The sequence below is a fragment of the Brassica oleracea genome, chromosome C3 (genome assembly GCF_000695525.1).
Source record: "Brassica oleracea var. oleracea cultivar TO1000 chromosome C3, BOL, whole genome shotgun sequence".
In the NCBI taxonomy this organism is placed as follows: domain Eukaryota; kingdom Viridiplantae; phylum Streptophyta; class Magnoliopsida; order Brassicales; family Brassicaceae; genus Brassica; species Brassica oleracea.
Genome location: NC_027750.1, coordinates 2747556 through 2768520, shown reverse-complemented (window position 1 = coordinate 2768520; position 20965 = coordinate 2747556). Strand labels below are relative to the sequence as shown.

The window sequence follows — 20965 nt, the reverse complement described above, 5'->3', positions numbered from 1 at the left end:
CTTTCTTATGGCGCAAACAGAAGGCTTAAAAGAGACTTTGAAAAAAAAAGCAAATTGTTTTTGTTGAACCCTGAAAATTCCATATTAAGTGAAAAAGTTAGCTCTCTTTTAGGAACAACTGAATGATACTTCTGCTAATCAGATAACATATCTTGAACGTATCAACTAGGACAAATTAGCCAAAGACTGAAGGAAGGGCTGAGGAAACAGAATCCAAATACAAATACATTAGAAGAAAGCAAAAAAGGAGTCTTCAAGACGAGTTGGAGAGTTTCAGAGCAAAATGTTTCACTCTGGAGAAGTTAGCATCGCTTGAGAAACACTTAAGGGAGTCAGATCTTCAACTATAACTTGCAGTACCAGCTGTAGCAAAGAAAAGCAGAATCTGTTATACTCTATGGAGAATGTGATCGAGGATCTGCCTCCATACTGACCATATTAGTGTTATATCAAGTGCAATTATCTGCTTTCATTTGTTGAGGATGATCCGGTTGATGACGTCAACAGGCAAAGCGTAGGCTGGATCCATTGCTTTGACTCCACAGGTACTCAAGAAGGGAAAGCCCTGCACCAAATTCTTGATGAAATGAGATTTGATTTAACAAAGATGAGCTTAAAGAGACATATAACTAAGTTAGTAATCACCTGCAACTCCAAAGTAGGTGTGGTAGATATCAACAGCATCGTCTGGTCGGGTCTGAGATGCCTCCATTCTCCAAATTTAGGGATGTTTGTTTTGTTAGCGGGTTTTTAATGGGTTTAAAATAATGTCCATTTAGAACTATTTAGTTAAATGAGTTTTAAATGGGTCTAAACGGGTAAGAGTTTTAAATGGGGTGGATCTTAAACGGGTGGGTTTTACCATTTTAACATCCCTATCCAAATCCTGATCAAATCAGGAAAGAAACTCGAGTTCACTAGATCGATAAAGCAAAGCTTGTCAAGTTCATCTTGGACTGTCAGTTTTGTGTCTCAACATTTCGTTGCTAATTTGATTTTAAAGCTCTCATCTTTCCTGATTTGATTAACTACCCATTTAAATGAATCTTAACAAAACTACCCTTTTAAAACTCATTTAACTAAATGAGTCTAAATGGACATTCTTTTTTAAACCCATTAAAAACCCGCTAACAAAACCCATTATAACATCCCTGCCCCCAGATTTGACTTGTCTCTCACACAACCACCAACCAAGCAAGTCCTTATCAACATGGTGAAGACTCCCGGTGATAGCAAGAGCACCCACGCAACGGAAAACTACAAGGAAAAGAAGAAACAAAAACAAACAATAAACGTCCTGCTACCATGAAACTTTCCAATACTCAAATAGCATAAACATACTCTGTGCTGCATGTGATTCAGCTCCAGGTGTGCACCCGAAACCACCGTCACGGTTTTTGCAGCTAACAATGTAATCAACAGCCTTCTTCACATTGCTCTTGTCAAGACATTTCAATATTGACAGACAGCATATAGAGATGTACGAAAACCTACATAAACAGCCTTGCAGTTAAAGTTCATCATAGTGAAAGCAACAATAGGAGATATATAAATGTCTTTGGGACTACATGGCCATGAAGAGTAATACCTCGTATCTATTTCTCCCCACATATCTCCTGAGAAAGATCCATCTTCATTCTGCAAACCAGCAATATCTAATTTTGTATATAGGAAACCATAATAATATATCTATCATAAGCAATTTGCCGAAAAGTTTTCATTGAGTAAATAATATGAAAGCTCCACCATGCATGAGTAAAGAAGCCAAGTGGTAAAAGGATACAGCTTGATACTTTTCCAACGTCAAGAATGTCTAGTTTGTCAAAGAGGGCCAAGATTTGTACAGCACTGATCAGTGTGTATAAAACATGTGGATCATGTCCAGTGTTGCCAGCAAAGCCACCTACTCAGGAAAGCACCACTCGTTAGTAAATTTTATATTGAAGCGATAGCTTATGATTGGGGATTAAAAAAAAAAGTGAAATCCTATAGCAAGTCCAATGATCTCCACAGATCTTTTTGCTAGATTATAAAGCAATGAAAGCCAATGATTGCTAGATTATATCCTTTCTATCGTTATTATTCTATTCGTAAGTTAAAAATAGCTGATATGCAAACCGTATGGTAGAGGAAATATAGTACTATATGGTACACACCAGATTCGTGCTGGCAAGTCATGAGCCATGAAACAACTTCATCTAGGGAAACAGAGCTAAGCTTCTCAAATAAGGCTAGAGTGGTGAGTCCCCAGTATGCACCGTTCATCCTTAAATGATCCATCATCACAGAGTCAAAACTCTCTTTCTTCTAACATATATAATCCCCACACCAATTAAAAAGTGAGAAGAGTAAATTACTATAATCATAACGAAAATAAAACGTTACCTTTTCTGTCATGAGAATGTAACGAACATGCTTGTCAGCTACAAGCTCACCCATCTGCCATAAAATTATTCACAGCAGATTCAGTTACGTGGCACAAACGGAAGAACCACCATAACAGTGTAACTTGACTCAATGCAGCAAGCTTAGTAATCTACAGGAACCATCACAAAACACGAAAGTATACGTTTTTAAACCCAAATCATAGAAAATTCAAATAGCATAAGCCATATATGACGAGATCGATCAAGACGCACAGTTTTTTTTTCAAACCTCAATAGCTTGAATTTAGATTTTTTTTTAATAAAAAAAACCCCAACTTTCAAATTCAGATAACGTAGTGAGACCCAAGCGCAAAAGCCACAAACTTAACTAGAAATCGAACAACATCATTGAGAGAGAACTGGTTACCTGAAAGGAAGAAGACGTAGAGCTCATCAAATCAAGCCACTGGGTATGAAGATCGAAGAGAAACTTCTTGACCTTTTCGTCTAAAACATTAATACAAGTCATGTTTCCTTTTACACAGAAGCCAATCCCGATTGAACCGGTTCTATTAAATTAATTCGTTTTGGTTAGGACGCATACCGGATATGATTACAACTCATGTTTCCTTTTTCCAGTGGGCCTTTACTATCAAGCTAATAATTGTTAGCCCATTGGGCTTCGAAAGACGGTTTTACCCTTTCTTCCATCCCCTTATACAGAGTTTCCTCACTGAATGAAGATTCTTTCTGGTTTAGCGAATCAGAGAAGCCAATCCCGATTTAACCGGTTTTATTGAATTAACTCGTTTTGTTTCCTTTTTTCCAGTGGGCCTTTACTATCAAGCATTGTTGGCCCATTGGGTTTAGAAAGACGATTTTACCCTTTCTTCCATCCCCTTATATGGAGTTTTCCTCACTGATTGAAGATTTCTTTTCCTCGGCGACGGTTTAGCGAAATCTCCGGCGAAGCTATGACGACAATCAGTCTCCGCAAGCAAAACACGAGGCTCCCACCTGAGGTGAACCGCGTGCTCTACGTTCGGAACCTCCCGTTCAACATAACGAGCGAGGAGATGTACGATATCTTCGGCAAGTACGGCGCGATTCGCCAGATTCGAATCGGATGCAACAAGGACACGAAAGGAACGGCCTTTGTCGTGTACGAGGATATCTACGATGCTAAGAACGCCGTGGACCATCTATCGGGTTTCAACGTGGCGAATCGGTACCTGATCGTGCTCTACTACCAGCACGCGAAGATGAGCAAGAAGTTCGATCAGAAGAAGAATGAAGAAGAGGTTGCTAAGTTGCAGGAGAAGTATGGTGTCTCTACCAAAGATAAGTGAACATGTGTATCGTTTGATTCGATTTTAGGGTTTTTTAATTGGGGAAAGTTTCGAACTTTTGTTTCGTTATCTGTATTGTGAGTTGTATGTTGAACTTGTTTGGTCTCTTGTCCTTTATATCGATCGACAAATCAATGAAAAGGAATCTCTTTTTAACTCCTAAATAGCTATTACTGTTACGAAAGTTTGAAGCTTTGATGAATGATCTTTTTGTCATATCAATTTGCTTGGATTCTGTGTTGACACTGTTGATCTTGTGTTTTAGCATTGTAAGAAGTAAGAACAAATATCACTGACACATACAAGAGAGCTGAAAATGAATTTTGAGTCATATCAATTTTTCTTAGATGTTGCTGCAACACCATAGTTTCTCAAGGATATTTTGCCACCGAGGTCTAATTAAGTAGATTTGGTTTTGGGTTTACACTGCATTTGCCATTGTTGATCTTTTCAGGGCTGGTTTCAAAGTGCCATTGCGTTTAGCTTTGTATCTTATAAGGACTGGTTTCAGGTGGCTTGCTAGGAAGTAAAGAACAAATAACACTAACACATACAAGAGAATCGAAAAAGAAGTTTTAAGTACATTGAGAAACCCATGGCACCTTTAAGAAGCTGTAGTAGTAAACAACCAGAAAGAAAATGTACATACAAATCAAACACCTCCCCCAAATCCCCAATTAATGAATTTGTTTTCCTTCTCCACCCTTAAAGATCTCTCCTCCAGTTCAATGATTAGCAACTTTTGATGTGCCTTTTGTCTTGTTCTGCTCTCTTTCTATCTTCTCTCTTCCTCTACTTCAACAATTGGGTCATTTAAATGAAAGTTCACGCCGTTTCTTTGGGATAGGATCCGGGTTTCCTTTTCTCATCATTGCCACAAACTCATCATAGTTGATCCGACCATCCTGCATCAGAAATTTGGTTATTAATATCGAGATTGTTAAATACTTTGTTTCAGTTTCAAGGGGGCTGTTGTTTCTTACATTGTCTCCATCAACCTCTGAAATTATCTCTTTAATGTCTCTGCCATCACTCATCCCAAATTCCCGGAGGGCTTGCTCCAGCTCTTCCATTGTGATATATCTGGGAAGAGCAAGCATTATTTGAAGTGAACATTTGACTTCACAGCAACCATTATCACAAAAGTGTTGAGTGCTTACCCGCTGTTGTCTTTGTCAAAGTGCTGGAAGGCTGAGTAGAGATGTTCTTCTCTGTCAAGTCTGTTAATATGCATTGTGGCTGCGATAAACTCACCATAGTCTATTGTTCCATTACCATCAGCATCGGCCTGTAGAATCAAAGCAAAATCAGTGGTAAGTCCTCCTTCCTTGTTGCTCAGCATATCACAAAATCTAAAACTGTAGTTAGCACGCAAAAGGACTTACAGCTTCCATTAACTGCTGGACTTCGTATTCTGACAGCCTTGTACCTTGCTTAGCTAGTCCCTGTCTTAGCTCCTCGAGTGTAATTGTTCCACTGCTGTCAGTGTCCATACCTTTAAACATCTCTTTCAACCCCATGATCTCTTCCTCTGATAAGCAACCTGCTATCACCCGTAACGCAACTTTCTTGAAATTGTTCATTGCTTTGAATTGCTTGAGCCTGGACATCACCGCGTTGTCAAGAGGAACATCTGGTGCTTCTCCATCCTCCTTAATCCATGGATGGTCTTTACAAAAAAAAAAAAGAGAGAAAAACATTAATTGTTATGGAGAGAAAGACTGTTATGCTTTGTGGTTATTAGTTATGCTTACTGAGAACTTGAGCAGCAGTTAGTCTTTGCTTAGGATCAGAGTTGAGCATCTTCTTAACAAGATCCTTCGCCTGAGGTGAGATGGATGGCCATGGATCACTTGAGAAATCAACATGACTCTTTAGGATGGCGTTGAATATTCCATTCTCCGATTCTATCATCATCAGGTAATCAAAACACATGAATATATATATTAAAAAAATAAACATATCTAGATATGTTTATAAAAACTTTACCAGCCCAGAAGGGTGGGACACCACACAAGAGGATATACAACATGACACCAATACTCCAAATATCAGCTTCTGGTCCATACTTTCTTTTCAAAACCTCTGGTGCTATGTAATAAGCACTACCCACTATGTCTTTAAACACCTCTCCTGGCTTGTAAAAAACGGAGAGCCCAAAGTCAGTGGCTTTGAGAGGAGAGTTCTCATCTTTGTTCAGCAACAGAAAATTCTCAGGCTTCAAGTCTCTGTGGATAACCCCCATTGAATGGCAAGTATGAATAATCTGAACAATTGTTCGCAACAAAGAAGCAGCTGCTCTCTCAGAGTAATGTCCTTTAGCAATAATCCTATCGAACAACTCTCCACCAGCACAAAGCTCCATGACCAAATGCACAGAATGCTTATCCTCGTAAGCTCCTTTAAGCTCCACAATGTTTGGCTGACCAGTCATGTGATGCATTATCTGCACTTCCCTTCTTACATCCTCTATGTCTTCTTTGTTCACAAGCTTTCTTTTGGCAATGGTCTTGCAAGCGAACTGCTGACCTGTTGCCTTCTGTGTGCAGAGGTGCGTGACACCAAACTGCCCTCGGCCTAGCTCTTTGCCTAGAGAATATGAAGATTTTACATCTTCCATGGGGCGACCTAAGACAGGTCCTATAGGGCCTTGTTTTGTTGCGGGAGGTGGTGAAGGAGGGGCGTGTTTGGATTGTGCTACAGGAGGTTCAGCGGTTGGACCAACAGCGTTTGAATCGGTTAGGCCCTTGTCTTGTGTGTGTCCATCTTCTGAGTCCCGTCCGGAGCAACAATTCCCCATTGTTGCATTAAAGGGTGGGGGAGAGGAAGGAGAATTAGAAAGGTTGTGTTCTTTGTGTGTTTTTTTTCTCTTGTTTTCTTCCTCTGGTTTGTGTTTCTTGATTAGCAAGGAAGTTAAGGTGTTTTGGTTGTGAATGGCTATGAATAGAATGTTTTTGGCCTTTGGGTTCAAAGGGTTATAGGAATTGTTGATAGAGAGGAAGTTTAGGACCAAAGCTTGTCTGTAACTTGGTTATTTAAAGTAAAACAGAAAGAGGTTTAGGAGTTAAGACAAAGGTTGACAGCTAATCCTAGGGATGTCTATTTGTTACAGAACTGTATGTTCTTCTTATCTTCCACATGTCATATATTTTAATATATAATTGACCTTGAAGTTGACATGTTGCAAAAATCTATTCATCAGATCTGATATGTGGGAAACTAAGTTCTAATTCGTGGGATTTTGACATGTATTACACAATTAAAACTAATTTAATTTATTGAAAATCGTCATTAGTTATTTTATGAGCAAATCACGACAAGATAATAATATGAAAATCCAGCTGGCTACATACAAAAATGTCATATTTTCCATTTAACATCATTGAAATATTTTATGATATGACATTCATATATCTTATATTATCTTTTTCAGTTCGGTTTTTCATATAAATCTCTCAAATCTATTGGTAACAACAAAAGCCCTAGTTTAAATCCAGTGGGAGTAGGTGGAGGAATGACTGAATCAGTACGAGAACTGTTAAGCCTTGGTGGTGCCAAAACAGGAACCATTTTGGAAGTGGTGATGCAACTCCAAGGTACGGTAATGACAACATGACAATTCATGGTACTGACACTGTTGATGCAAGAGATGAAACCACCATCTTTTACTACACAAGGTAAACCAATAGAACCCGAAAACCAGCAGAACCATCACGAAAATACCTACAAACACCAACATTATGATTAAGAAACTAGTGTTTAGCTTTGGCAATTGTATTAAGCCCATTTTGTTTCTTTTGACAGTTTGTCAAGCAAATGAGTCCATTTATATAACCGAGTGCGCAAGAAAATTCACTTTGTAAAAGTGAAGAAAAGCGTTCTGGTTTCTAACTACATCTAAATGAGGTAAAGTGGAGGACAATGATAGAACGTTCACAGTTGACATATGTTTGGTCCATAACGTTGTTGTAATTAGGTGACCAGAAGAGTGATAGTTGACATCGCTAAATTCAATGCCGTACAAAGACATCTAGAGACGAGATATGTTTAAATTCAATGCCGTACAAAGACATCTAGAGACGAGATAGATGCATATATTACATATAAATGTGTTCATGAAAAGTAAAGTAAAAAAATAAGTAAATTACAAGTAAATATTAAAAATAATTAAATCAGAAACTTATACAAAATAAGGAAATTAGTGTGTTTTTGAAATTCCTTATACAAAAATTTTAGTGAATTAGTTACTGTTATCAAACAAAGCAAAGTGAACAACTAATTAAGAGATAGTAGCTTTTTTATGTCAACAAATCAACATACACATTAAGGATGTAACTGGATCAACAAAATTTGGAATTGGAGTATGTGGAATGGGTCATTCCATTTGATTCCAAAATAAAATTACCAGTTACATAAAATAAAATAAAAAGATCATATTCCAATAATTCCGGTGGGATAAATAGAAACATAAGAAATACAGTAATAAATCATTCAGAAGAAAAAAGTTACGAGAATGGGGTGGAATGAAACAAAATTAGATATTTTTAATTATGTTTAGATGGTACTTACTTTTTTGCAGTCAAATGGTAGATTTGTTATGATTTTAAATTTAAAAATTCTGGTAGATTCTATGATTTGTTTTTTTTTTTTGAACTTTGGCTTGAGATTCTATGATTTGTTACAACCTTAAACTAAAAATAACAACATATTTTCTTATTTAAACACTCTGTAGTGATCAAACTTACAAATCATCCGAAGAAGCAACTATATTTTTGTCAGATGCATTTACTTAGTATAATGAGAATAGTCTTAATAATTTAATTAAAATTACACTTAATGTCATTCCATTCCATTCCTTTAAAATATTACCATTTATGTTAGAAAAATATTTTCTACGATTAAGCTCATGTAATTTTAAGTTATTCCATAACTGCTACCATTCCAATGTTAACATTCCATTTTTTTCTAATTCCTTTCATTCCGAACATTCATAAAATCTATTTCCAGTTACAGCCTAAAAATAATTAAGTTATATAGTAAATTTATATACAGTATAAATCTATGTTGTGTTAAAAAAAAAGCATAAATCTATGTAAGTTAGGACACAAGATAGAGGTCCTTCCCATGGTGTGACAGCTTGGATGAATGTGCATGATTTGAATGTTGGTAAGTTCCATCTTTTTCACTGTTTCTACTGGCTGAAACCAAACAGCCACTTAAAGTAAAGTATAAATTACCACCGAAGAGGAAATTTATGCTCAATACTCACCTCTGCTTAGGCTTGGGACTTTTATCCGAGATCCAGATTCGATCAAAAATTCGATCCGGATCCGTTCCGAAAATTCGGATATTCGATCCGGAAAGTAAAATGTTGGATCCGTCAAAGCCGGATTCGGATCCGGGTATCTTAATTTTTAAGTCCGGATATCCGGATCCGTAAGTTTTATTAATAAATATATTAAAAATAGTAATATCTATATATAAAAATTAATTTTATTTAATATATTTTCATTTTTATAATAGTATATATAAATTTTATGTAAATTTTGTAATATTATACATAGAAATAATTAAAGACAATATATATACATTTTTTAAATTATTGTTAATATTTTATATATATATATATTAATATTATTTTTTATTTATTTGAAAGATCCAAATCCGGATCCGGATATCCGCCGGATATTACAATTTTTAGAAAAATATCCGACACCCGGATATCCGAGAACCCCGGATCCGGACCGGATAACGATAGTAAAATTATGGATCCGCCGGATAAGGATCCGGATCCGGATACCTTAAAATTTTCCGGATACCCGATCTGTCTCGGACCTAGGCTCTGCTTTCTTCATTATGATCATAACTTCATAAGTATGTATTTTTAGATTTACACTTTATATTAATGTAAATTTGTTTTATTAATCAGTTTGTGACAACTGAAATCAAACAAGTACAACTGGAAATGATCATGAAAAAGAAAAAAATAATAACTGAAAATGTAGAAGAACATAAATCAAATGGCTCAGAATCGTTAAAAATGATTTACTATACACTCTGTTAAAAAAATTGGTTTATTTTCCCTCGTAACAAAGCCCTAATTTATCGATTTGGGGGAATCGAAACGCCGAGACATTTGGTATTATCCTCATCGCCTTAGCTCAGCTTCTTCTTTTTTCTCCGGATTCTGCTTCTCCGTCAACGACGCCGATCAAGACCAAGCAGGTTCTCTCCCTCCCTCTCTCTCTCTCTCTCTCTCTCTGGCAACCTCTCGTCACTGATCTATACCACGATTTAGATTATTATTCATCAGAATCGCCTTTAGGTTTTCTTGATTCGCTCGAATTTCGTCCCTTCGTTGCTCAATCAATGACTTATGGTTCGGATTCGCCTGCTTAGATCATCCTCCGCCTCGAGATTTTGCTCTTTGAACCATATTCGATGGAAGTATTTGTAGAAATGTTGTTTGATTTCTTGTTTCGCTCTTCCGATGGATCTATGCGTTTTCGATATTCGCTATTAGGTTGATGCTCTTCATTGATCTTTGATGTTCAACGAGAAGATTACTGCTATGTATTGATTATTATCGTTTTCTGTGAGAATTGCAGGATTAACTTTGTTTTTGAGAAGATGTCTACCGTATCAAAGACCAAATCAAGAGACAAGAAGATTGTTAATGATTCACAGAAGGCACCAAGCCAAGCCTCTGGATCCATAGGTGCAACTACTGGTGGTGCTTACAATCCTCTCTTAGGGACTTTTCAAACCGTTGAGACACTGAATGGTTCCTCATCGCTTCACAATAACGGCCGTTTCAGAAGCATTGATGACTCGGATTCAACCACCGCCGACTTTGATTCCGTCTCTAACAACGGTAGCTGGTCAGGCGATTCGGAAGATCACAAAGAGAAGGCACTACCTACGACAGCCACCGCAAAGCAAGAAGCCATTCCGGGAGCAGCTGACAACGATAATAAGCGAGAGAAGATGCGGCTGAAGAACGAGAGAAAGCATCAGCGGCAGAAGGAGAAGCGAGCTCAGGAGTTGCATGAGCGGTGCTGTCAGTTTCTGATGTCGAGGAAACTCGAAGTCCTTGTTCAGCAGGTGCAGGTCATAGTGATGGGGATTTCTCATGAGCGTGCGACTTACGCTCTGATGTTGAATGAAGGGAAGCTAGAAGAGTCTGTTAATTGGCTGCTTGATGATAGTGGGGCGAGTGTAGCTGATACGAAACTAGATCCCGCCTCTGGGAACTTGAAGCTTGACATATCGCAAGAGCTGGGGAGAATCTTGGAGTTGGAAAGGGAATATAAGTGCGCAAAGCAGGATGTAGAAAAGGCTGTGGTTACAGCGGAAGGGGATATTGAGAAAGCAGAGGAATCGTTAACAAGACAGAAGGAAGAGCAATCTACTGCTTCAGTAAAAGCAGAGGATGTTAGTGATAATGCGTCCGTTAGCAGAGTCCCTTCTGTGCAGGAAAGCCAAAACAGAGTAGCCGCCCAGTTGCAACCTAACTCAGGCATGTATACTGCAGGGGGAGAAGAAGACAGAAAGAGTCTCGGTTACCTCAGAGGATCCAGCTATGTTAATGGAGAATCCGGAAACGAAAGAGTAGATAGAATTCACACGGAATTGCAGTGGTTGAAAATGCAACAGAATGCTGCCATGGAAGAGAAGAAACGCATGTTAACTCAACAGACACAGCTGCCGCGGCCAAGAGAAGAAACGCATTATGTGTCGGCTCAAGGTGGTCAATTCAAGAGACTTCAGCAGAGGGAACCAGTTATGGCGATGCAGCAACAACAACAACGCACTCAGTTACCTGTCTCTACCATGAATTCATCCTTTACTGTATCAGGAGGCAGCGATTGGTACTCTGCAAATAGATCTGATGAGGCGGCACAATCTAACGGTTACTTGCCCACAAGAACTCTGCCTCCTAGTGATCTGAATTCAAATCTGATGTACCAGCAGCTTCAGTACCGACAATATCAAGGCCAGGGGAACAACGGTCACAGAACGGCAGGAGGTTCTGCTTCTTCACAGCATGCTGTGGCACCAGCTGCTTCTCTTGGGCTCTTCTCGGGGTATGGATCAACATCTTCATCTGGGGTGGACTGGAACACGGATGGGTCAGCGGGATATTCGGATTACAACAACATTGATTGGAGTTTAGACAGAGGCCTAGCTTGTCCGAGACCAAACCAACAACAGTACGTAGCGGCATCATCCCCATATGAAGCAAACATGAATGGAAGGACAAGAACGATGGGCATGGCAATGGGAGTGCAGGAAGCTGCTTTAGTGGGGAATGGGAGAGAATGGACATCGCCATTTGAGGGTAAAGATCTGTTTAGTTTGTCTAGACAGTACGTGCCTCCTTCTCTTTGAAGGTGAAAGTTGCTTCTATAATAAAGATGATGATCGATGGGTATGTGTTTGTGGTTACTAGTTTTATCAAGAGCGAGTTTCTTGCATGTTTGCTCAATCATAATGGATCTTTTCAAAATTTCCTAATATTTTATCCCCAACGTATCTACCACGGAGAGCTCTTAAACTCCAACATTGGTCTTGCAACGTGAAGGAAACGACTTAAAGAAACATACGGGAAGCCGGGAACCGTATGAAGAACAAAAGGAAAGGAAGAAGACCATGAATGGCACTAAAACTGGTTACTCGAGACATCATCATGTGGAATGGTTTTAGAGTCTCTAAATCTTGTCAAAAAAAAAAAAAAAAAATCTTGTTAAAGCGACGATGCGGACACTTTGGATGTACTCGTTTTAGGCTTTGGATGGTCTCGAATGAACCCACTAGTCAAACTTAATTAACCCATAACGATAATAGTCACGTTATTTAGATGTTGAAAAACAAAGCTTATTAATTAAACAATATATAATCTTCCACGAGACCAGCCACCAATGATGAAGAAAAGAGCAGCTACCACCAAGTACAATTAGTTATATAGTAATAGTAGTAATAATAGATATTAGTGATGCCATGCACGCGCGTTAATTACCGGAATGACTAATAATAGCTCTCCAGCAAGAAGTAGACCTCGGCATAAAATCCGAAACCCGAAATCCGAACCGAATCCGAACCGAAAAACCCGATCCGTTATCCGACTCGAAACATAAAAAATACTCGAACGGGTCTTGTAGGGTGGTACAAAAAATATCCGAACCCGAAGTGTTATTAACCGAACCCGAACGGGTAACCCAAAAAATCCGAAATTAATAGTCAATATAAATATTTTGAAATATATATAAGTATTCCAATTATTAAATTCAATATTTGTGGTAATATTATACATAATAATAAATATTAAAATTTTAATAAATACTTTAAGTACACAATTATTTATAAATAAGTATTTTATAATTTGTTCATTGAAATAAAAAGTCTACTCTCTATAATGCAATACATATTTTTTACAAATGATGTTTGTTTTCATGCTTGATTTAACATTTTATTGTTATTTTATCAATTTTATATGTGATAGATTAATTTTTATTTAATTTAGATGTTTTTATTTATGTTTTACTTCAAAAAATTTATTTTTTACTTTGGTTATATCCGAACCGAACCGATATAACCCGAACCCGTACGATATATGATTACTTTATGGGTTTTATGATGCAATACAATTTTGAACCGAACCCGAAGTGTTATTATCCAAACCCGATCCGTACTAATAAAATTTTAGTATGGGACCTAGAAGCGTAAACCCGAAAATCCGAAAACTCGAAAAACCTGATCTGAATGCCAACGGGTATCCGAACGTCCAGGCCTAGCAATAAGTAATGGAATTGCTGCTAATCGATTGAGACAGTGAGTGGTATGGCCACTGTCCAAACTTGTCACAGTCAAACGAAAAATCATTATGTTTATTTGGTGTCTTTTAACCCCATAAATAAATAAAAGTTGTGTTTTAATTAGAAAGCTGGAAATTATAGTTTATTAATCCTTTTGGAACTTCAGTTTTGATTACTTTTTCGGTTGGCAACTTCAGTTTTGAATTTTCTTGCCCGAAGTTGGAAATTGTGGAAAACATAAAATTTTTACAAAATTCATATTTTATTTTTTGACATTTTAGCACAGAGCATTGTCTTTTTGTGTGTCAGCTTAGCAGTACATAGGAGTTATGAAAAGTATTTAATGATAAATAGTACTTAGGTTATCTAGGTACTTTGACAAAAAAAAGAAGTTAAAAAGTGTATGGACATTTACCCCAATACATATATAATAATATTGAACTATAGTTTTGCTGTAAACGATATTGTCAGGAGTTAGCAATTACTATTCTAAATACTTTTATCATTGCTACTTACTCCACCACCATCTTTTTTTTTTTTGGGTCAAAACTCCACCACCTTCTTAGAGCGTACGCAACGGAGGTACATGCAGGGTCCTTGGCGTTTAATCATAGGTTAAGAAGATTATAATAATAGTTGTTTGGTTAATAAGAGTAAGGATTGATACGTTATTAAGGATTTTTAGGACTTGATCCTTAGGGTACGTGGCGTGTTTTGAATGGATGGAAGAGATTTCGGTTTGGTTACGCGTAAAACATTGGTCATTCTCGACCGAAGCAGAAAAAAAAAGTCCCGACGAAGAAAGGCGATTGCTCTCTCGACGAAGCGAAGGCGAATCCCGCGACGACAGACAACTATTCCCGCGGCGAACGACGGTGATTTGTCTCCGTCGACTGAACAAGGTAGATTCATCGATATATATTAATTTGAATGTTCAATCGATATCGTTTCAACTTAGGGTTCGAACACAATTTGGGGGTTTGTTGCGTTTGTAATTAGGGTTTCAATTCGAATTTTGGGCTTTTTGCGTTTGTAAAAAATTGGTGTGAAGACGATACTGCTAGCATCGATTTCGGGTTCTTCTGGTTTGAAATTAGGATTTCAAAAGGAGTTGGGAATCAATTCAATACTGATATTGTTTACATTCGTTTCTTGTTTGCAGATGGCGAATCCACATGAACCTCATTTCTTTAAGCCGCTGCTTCCTGGTTTCCAAAGTGGCGTCGTAAGAACCTCACTCTCTCTATTTGTTTACATGCGTTTCTTGATTAGATGTATTTCTTGTTTGATTAACTTTGCCTTTTCTTGTAGACAATACCACTTGCCTTCTTCTCAAAGCACATAGAAGGGAAGACGAACCAGAAAACATGGAAACTAAGATCAGACGCTTCAGATCAAACTTGGGAAGTGATACAAGAAGACAGGACACTCACCAGAGGTTGGAAAGATTTCACCACAGCACATGACCTTCAAATCGGTGACCTTGTCATCTTCAAACACGAAGGAGACATGGTGTTTCATGTCACTCCTTTTGGTCCTAGCTGTTGTGAGATTCAGTATACACATCCTCACATCATCAAGGAAGAAGCCGACGCGGGTGATGCTGATGACAATGAGATTAGTAAGTCTTGACGTGGAAACTTGTTTTTTTATTTCAGGAGGAACAGAGGCAATGTCTTCCGTCTCTTTAGCTTGTGTCTCTTTAGCTATGTATCTCGGACTTGTTTAGAGCTTCTATCATCTTGTTTTCCTTGCTACAATGTAATGATCAGTTCAGTTTAGACTCAAGTTCTTGTGTTTCTCGAGTATCAACTTACTTTTATAAGTTTAAATCTTTTTCCTCTACTCTTGTAAGTTTAAATCTGTTTAGCTAACTACAATCTTGCTTCTCTTCATTCTCTTCTCTTTTATCTTTTGTTTAGTTAATCTCAATCTGTTTAGGATCTTCCCGCTCAAATTCACGAATGTGTGATCACACTTCTCACACACAATCGTTTTCTCTCTCAATCAAACTCTCAAAGAAGAAGAACAAGAAACACAAAAGAAGTACACACACAGAGTTAAACCGTCTAACTGAACCGGATGCCTCCTCTTCAATCTGACCGCTCAATTGACATAACCAGTCTTGGTTTAAGTTTAACCAACTGATTTAACATCACCAAAGCACTACAAACTACAATTTCAGTTTTAAAAACAAATTTCAATTTCAATTTAAAAAAAAATTAATAATTTTTTTTTTTTCTATAAGGATCCATCTTCGGGAACACCATTGGACGACCATTTTTGATTCGAATCCTTAACTATTCAAACAAAAACCAAAAAAAAAAATATTACTAAAATATTCTTAAGGATTTCACCATTGCATATGCTCTTAGAGCATGATTATGAGCATGATTATCCGGGGTCCTTAGTGAGTTTTTTAGTGCGTGGGCCCCCACAAAACCCTTAAGGATCGGTTACAAAAACTACTAATTAAGAACCGATCTTAGTGAGTTTCTTACACTGTTCGCGGGCCCAACTGACACGTGGCGGTCCGCGATTGGTTTGCTCTTTAATTTTTTTTTTTTTTTTTTTTTTTAAAACTAAGAAACCCACAGTGGGTTTTTTAGGGATAATCATGGCCTTAGCATCTTCTATTATAAAAAGAAAGTTAAATCACAGTTTCCAATTTACCGTAAATAGTTTATCAAGTTATTAGGCTTGAAAAGTCTCGAGATCTCTCTCACTCACTCTTTGGACCGGCTTTTAGAGGTAATTATTAATTAGTGTTCTGTTCATGTACTGTCTTCTCAAACCTCCCTTTTTCTTATCTTTCATCGCTTCATACTAAAACATTTGGCTTTTTGTTTTTGTTGGCTTCTGGGGTTCTCAGGCAAAACTTTCTCCATGACCTCTCTTGTTCAGTTGCTATTATCATCTTCTCTTTGAGGTCATTATCGACTTTCTTCTCTCCTTTTTTCGAAATAATTGAATTCTTTCTCTTTAAAAGTGGTAGTTGTGTGTGTACTGAAACTCCTAACAGCTCCCTTTATCTTCAGCACTTCTCTGGGGCCTTCTTCTCAAGAATGAGCTGATTGAGCAAGAAGAAGAACACTACTGGTAAGTACAGATTTTTATATGTTTTTTTTTTGGTGTAACAGATTTGTATATGTTTATTTGAGGGTTTAGATCTTTATTTAGTAAGTTTCTCTAGATTAATCCTCCTGTGTAAATCCACTTACTTTCTTACACATCTCTCTCTGCTAGAAGATTTTAAGTTTTTTTTTTAACCAAGAACAAAGAGCTTTAGAGTTTCTTAAACCCTTGGCCTTTAAGGTCTTTATCACCCCAACAGTGTTCTTAATCTGTGTCTTTTTGTAGAAATTTTCAGAGCCGTTTGTTGTCAAAATGGATGCTAGTAGTATAGGAATGGCAGGAAGCAAGAGTAGCAATGGAAAAACAGAAGTTGTTATCAACGTCTCAGGTGAGCTTTCATCAAAGATGGCTTCACCAGACTCTGCCATCAATAAAACCTCTTCTCCTGAGATCTCTAAGCTTACTGGTAGCCCTCACAAGCCTCCCAGATCTCCCAATCTGAGCAACGCCGGTTTAATTCAGAGAAAATCTTTTGCGAGGTCGGTTTACTCCAAATCCAAATCCCGTTTTGTTGAACCACCTTGTCCTGTAGACACAAGCAACCTAGAGGAGGAAGTCAAAGAACAGCTCGGCGCTCGTTTCTCTTTCAGAAGAGCTTCTCCTAACAACAACTCCACAAGGAGCATCGGCTCAACGACACCTCTCACTCCAAGCAAAGCCGTAGAGGCTGCGGAGAAGGACGAAGACGAAGAGATCTACAAGAAGGTGAAGCTGAGCAAAGAGATGCGTAGAAAGATCAGCTTATTGACTTTAATAGAGATAGCTTTCTTCTTAGCGGTCTTAGCCTCTTTGGTTTGTAGCTTAACCATCGACTCCCTGAAGAAACACACCTTCTGGGGGCTAGAAGTTTGGAAATGGTGCGTGCTCGTGATGGTCACGTTCAGCGGGATGCTGGTGACGAACTGGTTCATGCGTTTCGTCGTCTTCCTCATCGAAACAAACTTTCTCTTAAGAAGAAAAGTGCTCTACTTCGTCCACGGGTTAAAGAAGAGCGTTCAAGTCTTTATATGGCTTAGTTTGATTCTTGTTGCGTGGGTGTTCCTCTTCAACCGCGACGTGGATCGTTCACCCGGGGCCACCAAGATCCTCACCGCTATCACGAGAACTCTCATCTCTCTTCTAACCGGATCATTCCTCTGGCTGGTAAAAACTCTTTTATTAAAGATCCTCGCGGCGAACTTCAACGTGGTTAACTTCTTCGATAGGATTCAAGACTCCGTGTTCCACCAGTACGTCCTCCAGACGCTCTCTGGGCCTCCGCTCATCGAGGAGGCCCAGAGGGTGGGGAGGGAGCCGGGGACGGGGCATTTGAGTTTCGCTAGCGTGGTGAAGAAGGGAGAGGTTAAGGAGAAGAAAGTGATTGATATGGGGAAAGTTCACAAGATGAAGCGTGAGAAAGTCTCTGCTTGGACGATGAGGGTTTTGATGGAAGCGGTTAGGACTTCGGGTCTGTCTACTATCTCTGACACGTTGGATCAGACGGCGGCTTTTGGCGATGGGAAAGAGAAAGGTGATAGAGGGGAGATTACTAGTGAGATGGAGGCTTTGGCTGCTGCTTATCATGTCTTTAGAAATGTTGCTCAGCCTTGCTTCAAGTGAGTAAATAACCAATATTCATATACTTTTTTTCTCTGTGCATTCTCTAATGGAGATCTCTGCTTTTTTGGTTATTGTTTTAGTTTCATAGAGGAGGAAGACTTGCTTAGGTTCATGATTAAGGAAGAGGTTGATCTTGTGTTTCCTTTGTTTGATGGTGCTGCTGAGACTGGTAAAATCACCAGAAAAGCTTTCACAGAATGGGTGGTAACTTTCATGCTTTCTGTTCTTAGAGATTAGTTATTACCAAGGCTGGACCAAGAGGGCAAAGTTATTGATTATATATAGCTTGAGGGATATATATTTATTTATTTTTCATATTATTTTTTTTGTTAGTATTTATGTGAATAGAGTTTATAATTCATTTATAATAATAGTAATATTTGTAGGACTTTAATATTGCTTATGGAATTTTTTTAATTTATAAATATATTGAGTACGTGTTTTATTAAAAAATATGATTCTTAAATATAAAATTTTGTATTAACATGCTCAATTATAGTCAAATGTTAATGATAAGCATTGACTAATCATGCAATTATCTTAATCAGTCATTAATAGAATTGAATTAGGATATGAAATTGTAGTGTAATTTATGTTATATTTAAAAAACGTAAAAAAGAACATTGTTGAAAATTTGTTTAATACATTCAGAAATATGGACTGGTACTGGTTATTACGAATCAGAGTCTGTGTTTCTTGTGTTTAACCACTTGTGTTGTTGTTGCTGTTATATGATCAGGTTAAGGTGTACACTAGCAGGAAAGCTCTAGCGCATTCCTTAAACGACACAAAAACGGCGGTTAAGCAGTTAAACAAACTTGTGACAGCGATCTTGATGGTGGTTACCCTTATCATTTGGCTGCTGCTTCTAGAAGTAGCAACGACCAAGGTTTTGCTCTTCTTCTCCACTCAAATGGTGGCTCTAGCTTTTATAATCGGAAGCACTTGCAAAAATCTCTTCGAATCCATTATCTTTGTCTTCGTTATGCATCCTTATGATGTTGGTGATCGCTGCGTTGTCGACGGTGTCCCGGTAAAAACACTCACCACCAAAAGAATCCATTACATTTTTTCCATATGTCTTCGGCTTCACATTTTTGCGGTCTTTTCAGTTGCTGGTTGAAGAGATGAATCTGTTATCTACAGTGTTCTTGAAGCTTGACAACGAGAAAGTGTATTATCCTAACGCAGTTTTAGCCACGAAACCGATAAGCAACTACTTCAGAAGTCCTGATATGAGCGAAACAGTGGAGTTCTCTATAGCGTTTTCAACACCAATCTCCAAGATCGCACATCTCAAAGAAAGAATCGCTGAGTAAGTTACCACCCTTCACTCATTTGAAACTCTTCTTGATCAAATCTTGAAAGAGTTCTTGATTTGGTTTTGTTCTATGGAAAACAATCAGTTACTTGGAGCAGAATCCGCATCATTGGTCACCTATACACACGGTGGTGGTTAAGGAGATAGAGAACATGAACAAGCTGAAGATGGCTCTATACAGCAACCACACCATCACGTTTCAGGAATACAGTGAGAGGAATATCAGAAGGACCGAACAGGCTTTGGCTATTAAGAAAATATTGGAGGATCTTCACATTGACTATAGTCTCCTTCCTCAACATGTTCATCTCACCAAGTCCGACAAAAATTAAAAACACCGGTTTGGTTTTTTTTTACTAAACCGTTTTTAAGTTATTATTATCAAATGTTGTGGTGAATTGTTTATCTTAGACTGTTAGATTATAAGATGAAATCAATATTGCAAGTTCTAAACTTTTTTTTTTTTTTATGAATAGAAGATGAAATCAGTATTCCAAGTTCTTAATGAAATGGACGTTGTTCCAAACTTATTTCAACATTTTTATTTGACGTCAGTCACATTTTATATATTAAAACAAAAGTTACGACTTTGATTCATGTGTGATTTTTTTTAAAAATGGACCTAATAGACCTATTCCTAAAAATTTTATTCATGTTACATTTAATATCCAATCTTATCATTTAAATTTTGGGCATACCAAAATTTTTTATTAGGCTATCAATAATTGGATTTAAACAATAGATGATACATTGGATTTATAGATACTATAAATTAAATATATATAATTTAATATTGTAATACTATACCTCTATATGCTAAATATTTAAATATTTGTCGATATTAACTTTTAAAATTATAAAGTTTTTTTTAAATAACAAAAATTATATTATCTAACAATGATTAATCTTTACTAACTTAAACCAATGAAAACAAATTTTAAACTATACAGTTTATTCTAAAAATTAAACAAAAACTAATGTTTAATTATTTACTCGATAATATAAATCTATGAAGCGAAAAGTTTAATTTTTTAAAAACTTTCTAAATTTGTGAAATGTTACAATATCTTTGAATATGACAATAAAACAAATTTTACTAATCTTTATATATATAGTTACGATTTTAATAATGAAATAATAATCCGAAAATATATATATAGAAGAAGATACAAATACATGTAAAAGTTTGAAACAATCTATTCAATGAAAAAAATATACAGTAAACTTATTATGTTTTAAAAATTGATACACATATATATTATAATATATACAAATTTAGAATTGAAAACAAAATATTTATACAAAAATAAATGAAAACAAAAATTCACGCGGTTGCGCAGATCGAGATCTAGTACTATATTATTATAATGGATACATTAA

The 20965-nt window shown here is 37.1% G+C and overlaps 6 protein-coding genes across 12 annotated transcripts; 4 read left to right on the top strand and 2 right to left on the bottom strand.

The window, feature by feature from the left end:
- Positions 1–68: 68 nt before the first annotated feature.
- Positions 69–2892, bottom strand: LOC106336510 (geranylgeranyl transferase type-2 subunit beta-like). Of its 3 annotated transcripts, none has more exons than XM_013775352.1 (9): positions 2794–2892; positions 2386–2439; positions 2157–2307; positions 1784–1903; positions 1589–1655; positions 1342–1490; positions 646–1257; positions 435–565; positions 69–363 (listed from the first exon to the last, which is right to left on the bottom strand). In XM_013775352.1, the coding sequence occupies exons 1-7, from the start codon at positions 2818–2820 to the stop codon at positions 1076–1078; spliced, it is 750 nt and encodes a 249-aa protein (XP_013630806.1). In that variant the 5' UTR covers positions 2821–2892; the 3' UTR covers positions 69–363; positions 435–565; positions 646–1075. The 3 variants fall into 3 exon arrangements, with proteins under 3 accessions (XP_013630806.1, XP_013630807.1, XP_013630808.1); XM_013775353.1 differs by having other exon boundaries at positions 2157–2304; XM_013775354.1 differs by having other exon boundaries at positions 2157–2266; positions 2794–2861.
- Positions 2893–3287: 395 nt separating this feature from the next.
- On the top strand, positions 3288–3873 carry LOC106332090 (splicing factor 3B subunit 6-like protein). The gene has a single exon (XM_013770562.1). It carries the CDS (start codon positions 3341–3343, stop codon positions 3713–3715), a length of 375 nt encoding a protein of 124 aa, XP_013626016.1. The 5' UTR covers positions 3288–3340; the 3' UTR covers positions 3716–3873.
- Positions 3874–4235: 362 nt separating this feature from the next.
- Positions 4236–6653, bottom strand: LOC106335167 (calcium-dependent protein kinase 17-like). The gene is made up of 6 exons (XM_013773612.1): positions 5705–6653; positions 5470–5622; positions 5101–5384; positions 4876–5003; positions 4699–4798; positions 4236–4620 (listed from the first exon to the last, which is right to left on the bottom strand). The coding sequence occupies exons 1-6, from the start codon at positions 6513–6515 to the stop codon at positions 4525–4527; spliced, it is 1572 nt and encodes a 523-aa protein (XP_013629066.1). The 5' UTR covers positions 6516–6653; the 3' UTR covers positions 4236–4524.
- A 3155-nt stretch (positions 6654–9808) lies between these two features.
- Positions 9809–12252, top strand: LOC106335166. Of its 2 annotated transcripts, XM_013773611.1 has the most exons (3): positions 9809–9940; positions 10324–11912; positions 11943–12252. In XM_013773611.1, exons 2-3 carry the CDS (start codon positions 10346–10348, stop codon positions 12104–12106), a joined length of 1731 nt encoding a protein of 576 aa, XP_013629065.1. In that variant the 5' UTR covers positions 9809–9940; positions 10324–10345; the 3' UTR covers positions 12107–12252. The 2 variants fall into 2 exon arrangements, with proteins under 2 accessions (XP_013629065.1, XP_013629064.1); XM_013773610.1 differs by having other exon boundaries at positions 9810–9940; positions 10324–12252.
- Positions 12253–14692: 2440 nt separating this feature from the next.
- LOC106329648 (B3 domain-containing protein REM9-like) lies at positions 14693–15162 on the top strand. Its single transcript, XM_013768330.1, has 2 exons — positions 14693–14755; positions 14842–15162. The coding sequence occupies exons 1-2, from the start codon at positions 14693–14695 to the stop codon at positions 15160–15162; spliced, it is 384 nt and encodes a 127-aa protein (XP_013623784.1).
- A 1184-nt stretch (positions 15163–16346) lies between these two features.
- Positions 16347–20090, top strand: LOC106335751 (mechanosensitive ion channel protein 10-like). Of its 4 annotated transcripts, none has more exons than XM_013774355.1 (7): positions 16347–16459; positions 16569–16629; positions 16901–18260; positions 18345–18468; positions 19004–19297; positions 19377–19579; positions 19671–20090. In XM_013774355.1, exons 3-7 carry the CDS (start codon positions 16918–16920, stop codon positions 19915–19917), a joined length of 2211 nt encoding a protein of 736 aa, XP_013629809.1. In that variant the 5' UTR covers positions 16347–16459; positions 16569–16629; positions 16901–16917; the 3' UTR covers positions 19918–20090. The 4 variants fall into 4 exon arrangements, with proteins under 4 accessions (XP_013629809.1, XP_013629807.1, XP_013629806.1 ...); XM_013774353.1 differs by having other exon boundaries at positions 16891–18260; positions 19671–20089; XM_013774352.1 differs by having other exon boundaries at positions 16348–16459; positions 16553–16629; positions 16891–18260; positions 19671–20089.
- The last annotated feature ends 875 nt before the right edge of the window (positions 20091–20965 follow it).

Coding starts and splice junctions, on each gene's coding strand:
- LOC106336510 (XM_013775352.1), bottom strand. CDS start 2,820: ATGAGCTCTACGTCTTCTTCCTTTCAG. Junction 2,308..2,385: donor ACATTCTCATGACAGAAAAG/GTAACGTTTTAT, acceptor TATATATGTTAG/AAGAAAGAGAGTTTTGACTC. Junction 1,491..1,588: donor TGGGGAGAAATAGATACGAG/GTATTACTCTTC, acceptor CTGTTTATGTAG/GTTTTCGTACATCTCTATAT.
- LOC106332090 (XM_013770562.1), top strand. CDS start 3,341: ATGACGACAATCAGTCTCCGCAAGCAAAACACGAGGCTCCCACCTGAG.
- LOC106335167 (XM_013773612.1), bottom strand. CDS start 6,515: ATGGGGAATTGTTGCTCCGGACGGGACTCAGAAGATGGACACACACAA. Junction 5,385..5,469: donor AACTGCTGCTCAAGTTCTCA/GTAAGCATAACT, acceptor TTTTTTGTAAAG/ACCATCCATGGATTAAGGAG. Junction 5,004..5,100: donor TCCAGCAGTTAATGGAAGCT/GTAAGTCCTTTT, acceptor TTGATTCTACAG/GCCGATGCTGATGGTAATGG.
- LOC106335166 (XM_013773610.1), top strand. CDS start 10,346: ATGTCTACCGTATCAAAGACCAAATCAAGAGACAAGAAGATTGTTAAT.
- LOC106329648 (XM_013768330.1), top strand. CDS start 14,693: ATGGCGAATCCACATGAACCTCATTTCTTTAAGCCGCTGCTTCCTGGT. Junction 14,756..14,841: donor CTGGTTTCCAAAGTGGCGTC/GTAAGAACCTCA, acceptor CTTTTCTTGTAG/ACAATACCACTTGCCTTCTT.
- LOC106335751 (XM_013774355.1), top strand. CDS start 16,918: ATGGATGCTAGTAGTATAGGAATGGCAGGAAGCAAGAGTAGCAATGGA. Junction 18,261..18,344: donor GTTGCTCAGCCTTGCTTCAA/GTGAGTAAATAA, acceptor TTATTGTTTTAG/TTTCATAGAGGAGGAAGACT. Junction 19,580..19,670: donor CTCAAAGAAAGAATCGCTGA/GTAAGTTACCAC, acceptor GAAAACAATCAG/TTACTTGGAGCAGAATCCGC.